Source organism: Cryptotermes secundus, unplaced genomic scaffold, assembly GCF_002891405.2.
Source record: "Cryptotermes secundus unplaced genomic scaffold, Csec_1.0 scaffold235, whole genome shotgun sequence".
Classification (NCBI taxonomy): Eukaryota; Metazoa; Arthropoda; class Insecta; order Blattodea; family Kalotermitidae; genus Cryptotermes; species Cryptotermes secundus.
Window position 1 is genome coordinate 833,320 of NW_019723301.1, and position 13,886 is coordinate 847,205.

General features: G+C 40.6%; 1 protein-coding gene across 6 annotated transcripts in view; it reads left to right on the forward strand.

Annotated features, from left to right (window-relative positions):
* The window catches only part of LOC111861717 (carotenoid isomerooxygenase), a 111,512-nt gene that overhangs the window by 71,173 nt on the left and 26,453 nt on the right, over positions 1–13,886 (forward strand). For 5 of the 6 annotated variants that reach the window (XR_004512715.1, XM_033750427.1, XM_033750428.1 and 2 more), the window contains exons 1-4: positions 6,114–7,014; positions 8,706–8,885; positions 10,144–10,255; positions 13,303–13,449. Coding sequence is in view for 5 of the 6 variants with exons in the window: in XM_033750427.1 (XP_033606318.1) it covers positions 6,333–7,014; positions 8,706–8,885; positions 10,144–10,255; positions 13,303–13,449 (1,121 nt within the window). In the remaining variant the exon portion in view is untranslated. Of the gene's footprint in view, positions 1–950; positions 1,110–6,113; positions 7,015–8,705; positions 8,886–10,143; positions 10,256–13,302; positions 13,450–13,886 lie in introns of those variants that run through there. The other variant, XM_023846513.2, reaches the window with a different exon arrangement.

Below are 13,886 nucleotides of genomic sequence, written 5' to 3' on the forward strand. Positions count from 1 at the left end.
GCCTATATAATCCACCTTGAATGAGTGGCCCTGATAATGCGGCATAACGAATGTAAACTGTGCAGCTACCCATAATGTAATTATCATATTTTCCTGTTGCGTCGAGTCGGTGGGATAAATTGCTACTGGTCATCGGCAGCACAGTCATTTTTGGTTTCGGATCCCGCGGCCATATTTCACTGTTCACGACCGTCCATCTTCATATCATTTCCGGTCTCAGCCATAAAAACGGGTGTCGATAATGCAACCAACTTCATTGCCACCAGTATACTATTTTGTGAATATTGATGAGTTATTTAACGGTTTTATTGACAATTGGTGTGGTGCACGCCGTAGCGTAGTTGGTTGAGGCACTATGCTACAAGCCGGAAGGTCGCGGGTTTCGATTCCCGGCGAGGTGGATTTCTTCAACTGACATAATCTTTCCAGCCGCAATATGGCACTGGAGTCGACTCAGCCTCTAACAGAAATGAGTACCAGGAATCTTCCTGGGAGTAAATAGCGACCGGCGCGTAAGTTTGACAACCTTATCGCCATCTGTGAGCCGATTGTCTAGAAGATGTGGGAGCCTCGACGTCTCACAACCATATGTGCCTTCACAGCCTGTTACAGGGATAATTTTTATATGGACAATTGGTGTTATTTAACACCGGGAGAAATATAAGAGTCAGTGTAATTTGTAAATTGTAGGGGATTTGGATGAAGTGTTTATGAATTACTTAGGCGAAATGCTTGATGGGCTGAGGAGAAACGTAAAAGAAACCACGATCAGTAAATGTGATTCCCATGCCTCATTCAACCTGGAAAAGTCTCCGTTACAAGTCATTCAGCTAAGCTGGCATTGTTATGATGGTCGTGATTGTCACTAGTCCAAACGGAAGAAGAGAAATATTTCCAGAAGTGTGGACACCTGTTTGATAGCCATTATTTCCGAACCACTGATTTTGCAGTGTCAGGGGCAGCATCGCTTTATAGGTAACATCGATCGACGCAGGCGCGAAGAAGCTATCTGTGTACCGGAATCGAAAATATGGAGGAGGAATGTGAAGTCACGAGTGCAAGAAAATTTACAGGGATGATCGGCATTTTGCTTGAAACTAAACTGGAAGGTAAGGGAAGAAATAAATGTTTTCAAAACCGAAGTGTTTGAGGTTATTTCTGTTACAGGAGAAGTTTTTTATAGTAATAAATCACCATTCTTTCTGTTATTTTTTTTTTCGAAAACTCAATGTAGGCCTCTGTCTCTTCTCATTATTGCGTATAATTTATGCTGCGAAGTTATTGGTCTAGCTCTCTAAGTCTAAAATATGAATAGAATGAAGATTTATCTCACAGATATTACCGTCAAAGAAGTGTAACATATTTAACAGAATAATGTCTTTCCTGTTTTTTCTAAACGGATAAGGTTTATTTGTAATTAATCCGCAGATCGCCCAGTCTTCGTCCATGTCATGAAATGTGAATTCGCTATGTCTAATAATTCGTTCATTTAAACTCTGGCTCACTTAAATCATATCGCTTACTTTGTAACACCGTGAGACTGCATGTTTCATAAGTATTGTACCTTCTCTGTGAATGTGTGATTTATGGTAGCGTAACGAAATGTATTTTGATATTTTAAGATGAAAAAGTTCAATCTAAACTGCTAATTTTCTGCGCAAATTATAAGCTATTCGTACGCAATATAAGGTCTATATTACTCTGTGCCTACAATGGTGTAATTATATTACCTTAATTTATATATTATATATTTATATATATTTTAATATTAGTCCCTTCTATCCTCAATGATAGTCATGACACGACATTCAAATTTTGGCTGTAATTAGACTTGCTGTCCTCACTTGGTAAGAAAACAGGAGAACCGGCATTGAAAATGTTTTCTTCTCCTCCTCCTTTTCCTCCTCCTCCCCCATTCTTCTTCTCTTTTTTTTTTTTGGTATTTATATTTGTTTTCAGTCAGATTTGATGTCCATAAAAATGTAAAAGGCAAGAAGGCAAAAATCAGTTTCAATTTATATCATTATTTATTTCATTTGTAAACTTTAAAGAGGCCACTAGGAATACCTGTTCGTGGATTGGAGGATACTATTAAAATAAATATTCGAGACGTGGGGTATGAACGTAGAAAATATGAATTATACTGACTCAGGATAGAGTAAAACTATAGTTTTCTTTAACGTGGTGATATACCTTCAAGTTTTATCATAACAGCGAATTTATAGAAGAGGCAAGCAACTGTGAATTGCTAATGGAAAACATTGTTCTGTGTAGTTAGTTGGTAAACGAGCAAAGCATTAGTTTCTGTAGGAATATGAGATTTATAACCCTACAGCAGTAGAGTTAAACAAAGTTTCGACCTTCTACAAAGAAAACCGAAGAGTCGCAATTAATGTTCCATATCCACGGTCTAGTGGTCAGAGTTCCTAGCTACATATCCAGAGGCCCGGGTTCGATTCCCGGGGCTACCACATTTTCTGAGAAGTAGTGGGTCTGGAACGGGGTCCACTCAGCCTCGTATAATTGAGTAACTATTTCAAGGAAAAAGCGGCTCCATTCTGGAAAACCGAAACAAACAGCCGTGGGGATTCGTTGCGCTGACCACGCGACACCCTCTATCGGCTAAGGTTGGCACTAACTTCGCCGATAAGCGGAAGTTGCTCGTTAGGTATAGTTCGCTTGCGGACTAAAACCCTGGAGTTTTTTTATCCACGCCTAAAATCAGAAACTACTGTGTTTTTAACATTTACTAGACACAGTACGAGTTTGTGTTGTAGTTCATACACAGAATTGCTGTTGATCATGAAGTCTTAGTTTTCTGGACCTTAATCAGTCGGATTTTCCTTGAAGTAATTTAAAAATATTTATACGTAGACATATAAACGCTTTAACCATACTGGACTGCAATAACGTGTACCTAACAAATTAACTACCACATGAGACTGACTATGCATTCAGCATTTTTATTAAAGGGTAAATAACAGTTCCAAATATACCACTTGAAAAATTATGAAGAATTCGAGTGGACCTGCTTGGAAGTGATAAAATGACAACGGCAGGAGCAGTAATATTATTCCACATGGAAAGTGTAATGTCTTACTATAACATTAAAATAACGATACAAAAGGCTTTGTCATAAGCATTAGTGGGTAGGTTTTAGTATTACGCTAAATATATTGTCACAAATAACTTCACGCCGTCTTTGAGATAGCGAATTTATTTCACATTCGCTCGTACACTTATACATTTCACAATTTCCCAATTACTGCCATCGGCACTATCACACTTACTTCTCCTGCTTCCATTCACTCCGGCGAATGCTATAGTGCAACTGACTGGTTACTAGTAATTCTCCTGTTATGTAGCTTCCTCACTGACAACACAGAAAAAAGGTTACGTGATAGCTACCACTGTTGCGTAACGTCGTGTTTATAGGCGTTGCTAGGGAACGCTGCCGAGAGCTGTTTATTTCTGCGTACTAACCGCCCTGTCCCCTGTTACGTCACACTGGAAAAGGGGGGGGGGGGTTTACCGAGCGTTGCGCCGCCCACGTCACAATATCAAAGAACGGTGCGAGAAACACACAATATTAGCCGACCTACAGAAGCAGTTGGCTCAATCAGTAATTTTTGTAGTTATTAATCGGGTGATAACCGGTTGGAATTACGGCCGGGACACCGAATAATTTGACTGAAGTTTTTCCTGATGTTTCTCAGTCATTCCAGTCCAATTCCGGAAGAGTTCCTCAAATTAGGCATTACCGCTTCCTTCCACATCTTTCCAGTTCATTTTTGTCCAGTATTGACGAGGCTGTTATTTTTTCATTTATCAGTAATCTGTCAGACGACAGGTCCACAGTCTCTCCCAAAACAGTCTCTCCACTTAATGCGATCTAGAGATTTCTCCTTCAAATGAGAATATTCTCTTCTGTCCCCAAGGTCATCCAGCATCTTCTTACGTCTTCTGGTTCGCATACATGGTGTCTCTGTGTTTGGAAAGATACTATCCAGGAAAAGTGATAATGTGGTAGTTTTTCCATTTGCTTTCCACATCGCAGTACAGCAGCCGTTCAAACCACTCTGGTCACGCCTGTTGCTATACGAACTTGAACCATCTCGAGCATCATTTGCTCTGTGCTTCAAGTCGCTACTGATGACGCTGCTTCCGGCATCAGTTTTTGGTTTTTGGTGTCCCTCTTCGTCTGATGCCTACCCTTTGACCTGTCCAGCAAAGGAGGCCCTGCCAGTAGTTACGCTACCGCTGGTATAGCTCTCAGGGTCCTTGGCATACTCAAACCCCCTCACCACGATAAGGTGGAGGCACCAACGAGAGGGGCTGTTATATAAGTCGCAAATTCATGTAAGCAACAAGTTAAGAATGTACTCGAACCTGGAATACTTGCATTTTATGAAAGCTTTCCTCATGATTTTGCATGCTCCACTGGCTGTTGTCTAAGTCAGCTGTGTCACATGTGGCCCCCATAGCCACAAAGTGAGGCCCCTCAACTTTTAGAGATAATTGATATTAAAATCAATATTAAAATTTTAGTAGAAATATTTTTTGTAAAGACAATTTTCCAACAGACCAGAAGACAAGAAGTCTCACGCAGACATAAATTAGCAGGCTGCAGGAAAAGTGATTCTGAGAATTGCAGAAGGGTTTGTCCAACTAACGGTTTGTAAAGTTCGTGAAGGACAAACTACTGTAATTCAGAAGGGTAATGCACTAAAATCCGTACAACCTCATCACCCCATATATTTCCAAGAATCCCTTTTGGAGGCGTAGTAAGAATGCAAGGAGGGTGGCAACTGACAGAAAAGTGCAAGGGAGTTCTACCTTCAAAACAAGCTTGCAACCCCCAGCCACTGTCTAATGGGCTGCTAGCAAACTTTCACTTTTATGACCACTGAGACATGATACACCTTCCTACTAGTCCGGTAGTCTCTTGTACATTGTCATTCAGTTCATTTTCACACAGCGACAGGTGCTGATGTTACATTGTGATGGACGTATAAAGGTTATAATTAAACATTAAATTATCAACTACGAGTATCAAAATCTAATGTATATTTCTATTTTGAAGTGCGGCCCTGGACTATTATTTATAGGGCTGAGGTGACCCTCTGTACAAGTTGAGTTTGACATGCCTGGTCTAAGTGTCTAAATTAACTTGTTTTTTTCTTTTGTATATGTGTGTGTTTCATTCATTCGTACCTGCTTACTTTATAATTTGCCTTGGAGCTGCTGAGTAAGCAAACAAATAAACAAGATTTGCCTAGAATTATTATTAACAACAACAGTAACAATAACACACAAAAAAGAAACCTAATCACTAGAAATTCTGATAACAAACGCAGATAACTTGTTCATGTTCAATGCCTGAACCGAAGAAGGAACACTAACAGGATTTGGATCTGCCAATAGGTCATATATTCCTATACACGTAAGGATTCCTTCCTCTCCGTATTTTGTGACGTCATTTGACGGAACTATTTGATTCTATATAAGAGTCAACTGAAAGAAGGGAAGTCAGTAGCGGGAATACTAGCTCTTGTGTGAAGTTACGTAGAATTAGTTCGAAGCACGATATCCAACAAGTCCCATAATTCACAGTTATGAATATTTGTGTAAAACTTCCAGTCGTGTAGCATCAGAGAGACTGAAGGTTTATATCTTCTGGTATATAACGCCATGTAGTTCAGTGAATGCCAACAGACGTTTCGGAAGAACTTGTCGCCTCCATCTTCAGTGCTGAAAATGAACTGTGCAAGAAACCACCGTGAAGCAGCAGCAAGCAAAAGCAGGAACAAGGGAGACTGTTTTGTATTTGGAAGAATGTCACAATATAATAGCCGTTTTGAAAAATGCAAATATTAGAACTTAAGATAAACCATTTATAATCCAGTGAAATGTTTAATAATTTCACGGAGTAAGTCAGATTAAGTGCCAAAAGTGCCGACTGCGGTGGTCACTCAGTTAATGATACCATCTGTGACCGCTCCCATCTCTAGGCTTCTCCGTGTTGCGTTGCCATGTGCAGACAGAGGCCGTGATATCGGTCTACCCTTCGTCTACGGAGTCCTATCGAAGTGAGAAAATCTGTAATAATTAATTATTACACGTTAATTCCGAATCGAAACAAGCCAGAAGTACCGAGATTAATCCAAAACAACTGAAGTGTTTAATGTCAATAGTTAATAGTGTTTTATGAAACACCGATTCAGTAAGGATACATAAGAAATTTTGTGTTAAAATTTCGAAGTATGAAGTACAATTACAAACAAAAACACTGAAACATAAATCATGATCTATTGAGCACGGCTGTTCCAACAATGTCAAACAAATATATTTCCGATACCAACTACAGAAATTCATGTAACTTTTGGGCAGACGAGCGTATGAAGGATGTCGCAAATTCCGAAAATGATAATTTTACGCCAGTCATCAATTATTCCACATCTGATAATGGTTGGTCGACGCCAACTAATGGGTGGGCGACGCCTTCGAGTGGTTATGGAACTCCTGTAGGCGTAGGAACCCCGTCTTGTCGAAGACGCATTCTTGCTGGAAATCATAATGACGAAATATATTCCACGTCTGACAGTGGTTGGGCGACGCCTTCGAGTGGCTATGGAAGTCCTGTAGGCATAGGAACTCCATCTTGTCGAAGACGCATTCTCGTTGAAAATCATAAAAGCGAAATATATTCTACGTCTCACAGTGGTTGGGCGACGCCTTCGAGTGGCTATGGAAGTCCTGTAGGTGTAGGAACTCCATCTTGTCGAAGACGCATTCTCGGTGAAAATCATAAAAGTGAAATATATTCCACGTCTGACAGTGGTTGGTCGACACCAACTAATGGGTGGGCGACGCCTTCGAGTGGCTATGGAACTCCTGTAGGCGTAGGAACCCCGTCTTGTCGAAGACGCATTCTTGCTGGAAATCATAATGACGAAATATATGTTGAAGGAAGCTGTCCAGGACAAGGAAATAAGGACGAAAGCATTCGTAGGGGCAAGTATTTTAACAAATCCTGATGTTGTTATATAACTGTGAACCCATCGTCTTAGATACAGCCAATCGTTTAGTTAGAAGTAGTTTAATAGTAACCTTGCAGGTGATGAAGCACCCGGTTTGAATGTCCTGATTGAGAAGTTCTGTGATGTTCCTCTGTATCAATAAGCAACATGTATGCTGATACTATACAGCAGACCGCTAGCGCTTTCTTTAAATCGTTAACCAATCCTAATTTACAATTACTTGTCTTCTTATTTTCCTGTATATGAACTTTGCATTTGGAACCAAGCTTTTGAATAATATGGGAATATATCAAAGACCTCTATCATTTCTGGTGGTTGTTTGAATGTGACACAGCCTGCAAAGAAACATACTTCACATAGCAACACGCTTTTCCTTCAGCAGTTCTGATAAATCATGAGGTATGTAGGATTTCAGGTTCTCACAGCGGTGGTTATGAAGAGATATTCTGGGATATAGCGCCATGTAGTCCGTTGAAAGAGAACCGACACTTCGAAGAAACATCTTCAGGGTCGAGAAATAAGTTAAGTAAGAAACCAGCATGAAGCATGTTGGCTGGGGTTATTCGTCGACCCTGAATATGAAGGCGACATGTTCCTCGGAAACGTCTGTTGACTTTCAGAGGACAACACGCCGCTATATCCCGGAATAGAGAGTTGTTCTCAATCATAGTGGAGTACAGGCAGGGGGAGAGGTTTATGCTTGACGGTATTATTAATATGCAGGTCGTAAACTGATATCGAGTTTGGACTTCTATCCGAATATCGGCGCGATACTAGCTGTACTAACTGTTCTTGGTTTTGCCTAGGCATTCCAGGAGGCTCCAGGGAAATTGTTGGAGCTTGTTTGGCTGTAGGCACTGAGGGAAACCACGATAAGCCTTACCGAACAAGTTTGTCTAGCGGTAACATACTAGACTTTTATTCGGGAGGTCTGCAGTTCGGATGATGACCCGGACACCAGCTATGCTGACTGATACTGTCAGTCCCTCCAGGCAAACTCCGGGAAATTATCTCGAGTAGGCTACAACCAGTTCCTTCCAAATACTTTCCAAATCATCCTACCATTCGGCGCCATATTCCAGGTACTGACAGCGTCATTAATTAAGCGGGAAAGTAAGAAACGCCTCTTTCATAATGCTGAAGTTTTCTGTTCGGGATCTGAAGTGGGGATTATAGAATTCAGCTACTAATTTACATAGTGGCATTCGGTAACGAAAAAGGGTTTTCAAAAGAACTATGAAAGTTAGTTCGATAGGGTGAAAGTGAAATATAAGCCATTGTAGTTTGGAATGCTAATCCCTTCCCCTGCCTCCACTGTCATATTGTTGAAGATGCCTTCTCAGAAAGTAGTGTTGAATTGAGAAAACTTTTTTCTTTTTTCACTGAAGAATGTTAATGTAAGAGCCGGAAGAACCACACTGGAGGTGTGAGATGTCTGTTCTTGAGGGTGCAAAAAGGCAATTAAGAACCCAGTGTCATTATTCATTATTTATATTCCGGAGACTCCAGTTTCGAATCGCATCTTAGACTGCAGATTTTTGTACTACTTTGACGTCCGTAGAATAGTGAGAAAAGGATACATTTGTCCGATTGTCAGAGATATTGTTAGAACACATCGCCTTGAAAGTCCGAGCTGCCGCAACTACCTGTGTTTCTTCTTGTCAGGAGACTCTGAAGAAGCAAGTGGCCAAGTTAAAGGAATTGACAGCATTTGCTCTGACCGTGATGCAAGTCTACTCAGGAAGCTGCAGACGGGTGAGGACCTGTATCCTTTCTGCGATGCGTCAGTATGGCTCAGATCTTGTTCGCAGGAGGTCGTGGAGCCACTAGAAGGGAAAATCACAGGTAAGCCTGATATATGAATGTCTCCCATCATCAGTCATATTTTTCTGTTTATGTTTGCCACTGGATTGAATGAATGATCGATTGATTAGGAGTCTGTATTAGTTACCCTATTCCATTATTAGTTTTTAGTAAAAAGAAATTGCTATCATATACGTATATCGACTCTAATCCTTGTACAATTGCTTAAATGCCACGAAAGAATTTCAGATCAGGAGAAGTTGATTTTGCTAATGCATTTAAAACTAAAACCATTCAACAGAGGAGGCTCGGAAGAAGAAGCGTTTAATATTCATCTGCGTCCTGGTCGGGATTGTTTCCAAAACTATAGCCAATTGGAGGTCAAACCTGACGTAATAATTACGATAGCTACCAAAAGAGCCGGGATAGTGCAGTCAGTATAGCGACTGGCTACGGGATGGACGACCAAGGTGTCGAGGTTCGAGTTCCAAGGGGGGCAAGAATTTTTTCTCCTTTATGTTGTCCAGACCGACTCTGGGGCCCAGGCAGCCTCCTATCAAATGGGTACCCCGGGCTCTTTCCCGGGGGTAAAGCGTGAAGCTGATCACTCACCTCCATCTAGTGTCCAGATGAAGAATACGTGGATCTATACATCCACTTCTTCATATGTATTCATGGAGTGGTGCTTAATTATTTAAGCACAGGGATAACTTCACCTTCTACCTTTACCAAAATGTGTTGTTACTAGCTTATCTGAGGAACGAGCTTTTCAAAATCGCAGTTCCTGATCCTTAGAATGTGACCTATGTGATGGGGAGGTAAAGGTGTAACAATTTCTATTCATATCCATCAGTTCTGTTATTAAAACAAGCTACTGTCGTCTCTACAGAGTAGACTGGTATAGCGAAGAAGCCATGTACGTATTTATACAGGGAAGTGCTCGGTTCGCATCTGTCTGACTGGTTATCTCGTTATGTCTCGTAAATGTTTGTAGTATTGCCAGACAAGTATTAGAGCAGCAGATATATCCTTAAACAAGCTATGGTAGTTTCTTCCACAAGTTTTTATTTACCATTTACGATCATCTTGTACGAGTCACTGTTATATAACTTGTGCATTGAAACGTCGTAGGTAAATAACTTAAGAATCAATCGATCAGTCAAGCAGTCAGTCAATCAGTCAATCAATCAACGATCTCTTGATCTTTAATTGTATATGCAAAAATATCCTTATTCTTAACCATTTATTTTCTGAGAGAATCCAGTCCACGGCGTTAAATTGTGACAATTGTGTGTTGCAGGCTGTATTCCGTACTGGTTAAAGGGGTCACTTTTACGAAATGGACCTGGTAGTTTGAAAGTAGGAGATATGACATTTGGACACCTGTTTGATGGATCCGCACTTTTGCACAGGTTAGGCATGGTTCATTGCTCTCATTTTAAATTGGTTGAATTGTAGGTACAGCTCACGACTTTGAAATGGCCTCTGAAAATAATTGTGTCAGCTGATGATTCTGGGATGTCACCAACTTACGGCCCTCTGGGGCTCCTGTTTCTTCTCGTACATAACGCAGAGTAAGCAGTGTAGAAGTGTGTGGGTTTGCGTGCGTCCTGAAGAATTCCTGTCTGTTATGCTCTAGCCGTCTCATTTTCTCTGTGTACAATCTAATCGTCAGGTGTTTATCTGCTGCCATCTTGCTGCCCTTGGAAGCGCTGTTGGGTGACCCCGAGGACTTTAAAATATTTGCAGTAGTTTGTGAATTGCTCACTTATCACAGAGCAAGTAGTAATTTCTGTTCTATGAACCGTATGTGTTTCCAGTGCCGAGGAGTTCTAGACGTTTAGATTTTAGGTTGTGAATAATAGCGACGTTTTCTAAGAAAATTATTTATTACTTGTTATTTTTTTTAGATACTTGTGAGAATTCGAATTGCTAAGCTACTCGTAATTTAATTATTTACATTTGCAAGTTTATAGCTTACTAGAACTTTTTATGCACTACACAGTCCGTCAAAAATGCAACAGATTGTTCCTTATTTTTTACACTTTCACTCTCGACACAACATGTTTCTGCCCTAAATTGTCACCTTCAGGTGTCTCACTCTGCTAAAACTGCTACACTGCAACTAGTAGTAAGCTGTAAGCTGTAAGCTGTAGACTTGTGTGTAGAGCCTTTTGTATATATTGAAGACCATCGGCGTAATTTTGCCACACACTTTTGTATTGCCTCGTTAACAATTGTCATATTGCATTTGTAATCTAGCTGAAGAGTGGAAATCATTCGTACGAATTTTCCGAGTCACATTCAGTATCGGGCCATACTCACACGGTTCTATCTGTGGACTTATACCATAGCAGATAAATCTGCAATTAAAGTCCACAACGGGTCAAAACCGTCGTCAGCCAATAAGGAACCTGCAGTCAGGACCACGGATTTGTTGTGCTACCGTTAAAGCATAGGGGAGCCGGGATAGCATAGTCGGTATAGCGACGACCGAGGGATCCGAGTTCGAGTCCCGGTAGGGTCAGAATTTTCTCTTCTCCACGCCGTCCAGACCGGCTCTGGGGCCTACCCAGCCGGCCAGGGCGTCAAGCTGACCACTCAACTCCATCTAATGCCGAGGTCAAGAAAACATGGATCCATACATCCACTCCCCCATACGTCTTCATGGCGTAATGCTTAATTAGTTAAGCACAGGGACAGCTTTACCTTTACCTTTACGGTTATAGCAAAGTGTTAGTAGGTGAAAGCCGTCGAGAAGTCTGCGGACGTGAACTTTGCCACAGATGTGACCCGCTGTGTCTTCTCAACAGAGGCGATATTTGCTGTGTCATGGTGCAGTTTAGTGACGATGTTCCCAGTGGGTTCAAAATTTCAGTATGTGAAGAGAAACCGTTAATCATGCACATTTCAGAAAAACACTGAATAGCCTCATTCTAGAAACCTTCACTGTTCTAACATTTCCAAATTCTTGGATGTGTGGCGTGCAAAGTTAAGAATTACAATTAAAATCTGTGGGAAAGTTTGAATGGCTCCTGGCAGGCGTGGAGTCTGTGCATACACACTCACTCATCTCCACGGATCAGGGCCTTCGCAGATAAAAACTGTCACAAAATCTCTTTGTGCAGTGTCTACGGCCACCTAATATCTGAAAAATCTCCCGGAATTTCTGTCACACTTCTGATACACTGTAGCATGTATTTTGTGATATGTATGCCGGCTTCGGTGTCAGTGGTAAATCAGTGTGCTGATTCATGTACCGAGTAGCAAAAAGGAAAAACGTTTCTTTGAAAATAATGGTGCAAATGAACGGCTTTGCGGATGTGAATGAAACTCGAGTAAGTTATGCATAGCAACGCGAAGTATACGCACAAGAAGATGTATTCAGTTCGGTTCATTCATTATACAGAAACATGTTTCTCATGGTCGTTAAAAATACATCCATACTGCCCACTCTTTCAAAGTGTCGTATGTAACTCTGAAGTTGAATGTGTCAATTTCACAGAATAGATGCCAGATTCCGTCTGATTAAAACCCTTTAGATAACTTGTTTGGAAAGGACTTCAGTGTTTAGTGCACAAAAATAGAGAGACCTGTTTCAGCCCTTTGAGTTGATATAACAGAGATTTGAAAATGTGTGGCCTCTCATGTAACAAGATAGCATCGGTCATCTGCCAAGGAAGAAAGACGGATTCAAGTCTTAAACCAAGAAAATGAGGGTCCTATAAACTTTGATTCCGATAAAATAAAATATAGGATTTAATAATTAATACAATGCAGATTTTTAACATTCAAAATGGAAAATATTTTTCTCTGTAAGGAATCAGGTGAACTGAATAAATCGTTTGGTGCATGTACGTATATACACAACATGTGAGTTATATTCATGTCCACTGAAATGTCCATTTCTGCCGTTTTTTCTTAAAAAAATAATTCTTTGCCCCAACCAGTAATTCTACTAAATTGTAATGCAGCATATTTTGGAGTCGTCTCTGCGACGACTTATGCTTCCGTTTTATTTTTTTATTATTATCATGTATATAAAATACCTCGGGGGCACGTGGTAGCATATTTGGTTGAGGGGCTATGCTACAAGCCGGAAGGTCGCGGGTTCAAGTCCCGATGAGGTCATTGGATTTTTTTCAGTTTACCTAATCCTACCAGCCGCAGTAGGCCCTGGGGTTTACTCAGCCTCTAACAGAAATGAGTACCAGGAATTAATGAAATAATTTTCCTGGGGAGTAAAGCGCGGCCGGCGCGTAAGGCTGACAACCTTACTGCCATGTTTGAGCCGATTGTCTAGATAGTGTGGGAGCCTCGACGTCTCACAACCCTATGGGCCTTCACGGCCTGTTACAGGGATAGCTTTACTTTTTACTATAAAATACCTTAGTCAACTTTTCTCCGTCTTTGATCTGGTACTCCACTGGAGTACATCTTCCCATTCTTATGCTTTCAGGTTTGCCATTGATGGGGGCCATGTGACATACCAGTCCCGTTTCCTTAAGACGCAGACATACAAACGTAATATGGCTGCCCAGAGGATAGTTGTAACAGAATTCGGAACAAAAGCAGTGCCTGATCCGTGTCAAACCATTTTTCAAAGGTACACGACTCCGTTATAAGTAACTGTTAAAAGGGAACATAATGCATAAGTGGTATAAAGACAAAATGATGTGAATACTAAAGAACAGCGTTCTTTATAGTTCTTGAAAGACATGTAGATATCACAAGTTCATGCTGTTTACGATCAAGATCAAGAATTTTACAATTGTATGATTAAATTTATATGTAAATTTATGATTGGCATTACTCACTCACCTGTGCTACCTCGTACCACAATAACACACAAATAAACGAACTTATCTCGGCAGTAACACCTCATATAAAGATATAAAGGTATCATATCATTGATATGATAATATCATTGAAAATTTTACACTCATACACGTTCACAATCTTGCATTAAACTTATCGATTTATAAATAATAATGTTTTCTGCATGGTCTGAATGAGGAACACAGACTGTGGGTGTTTGAGAAC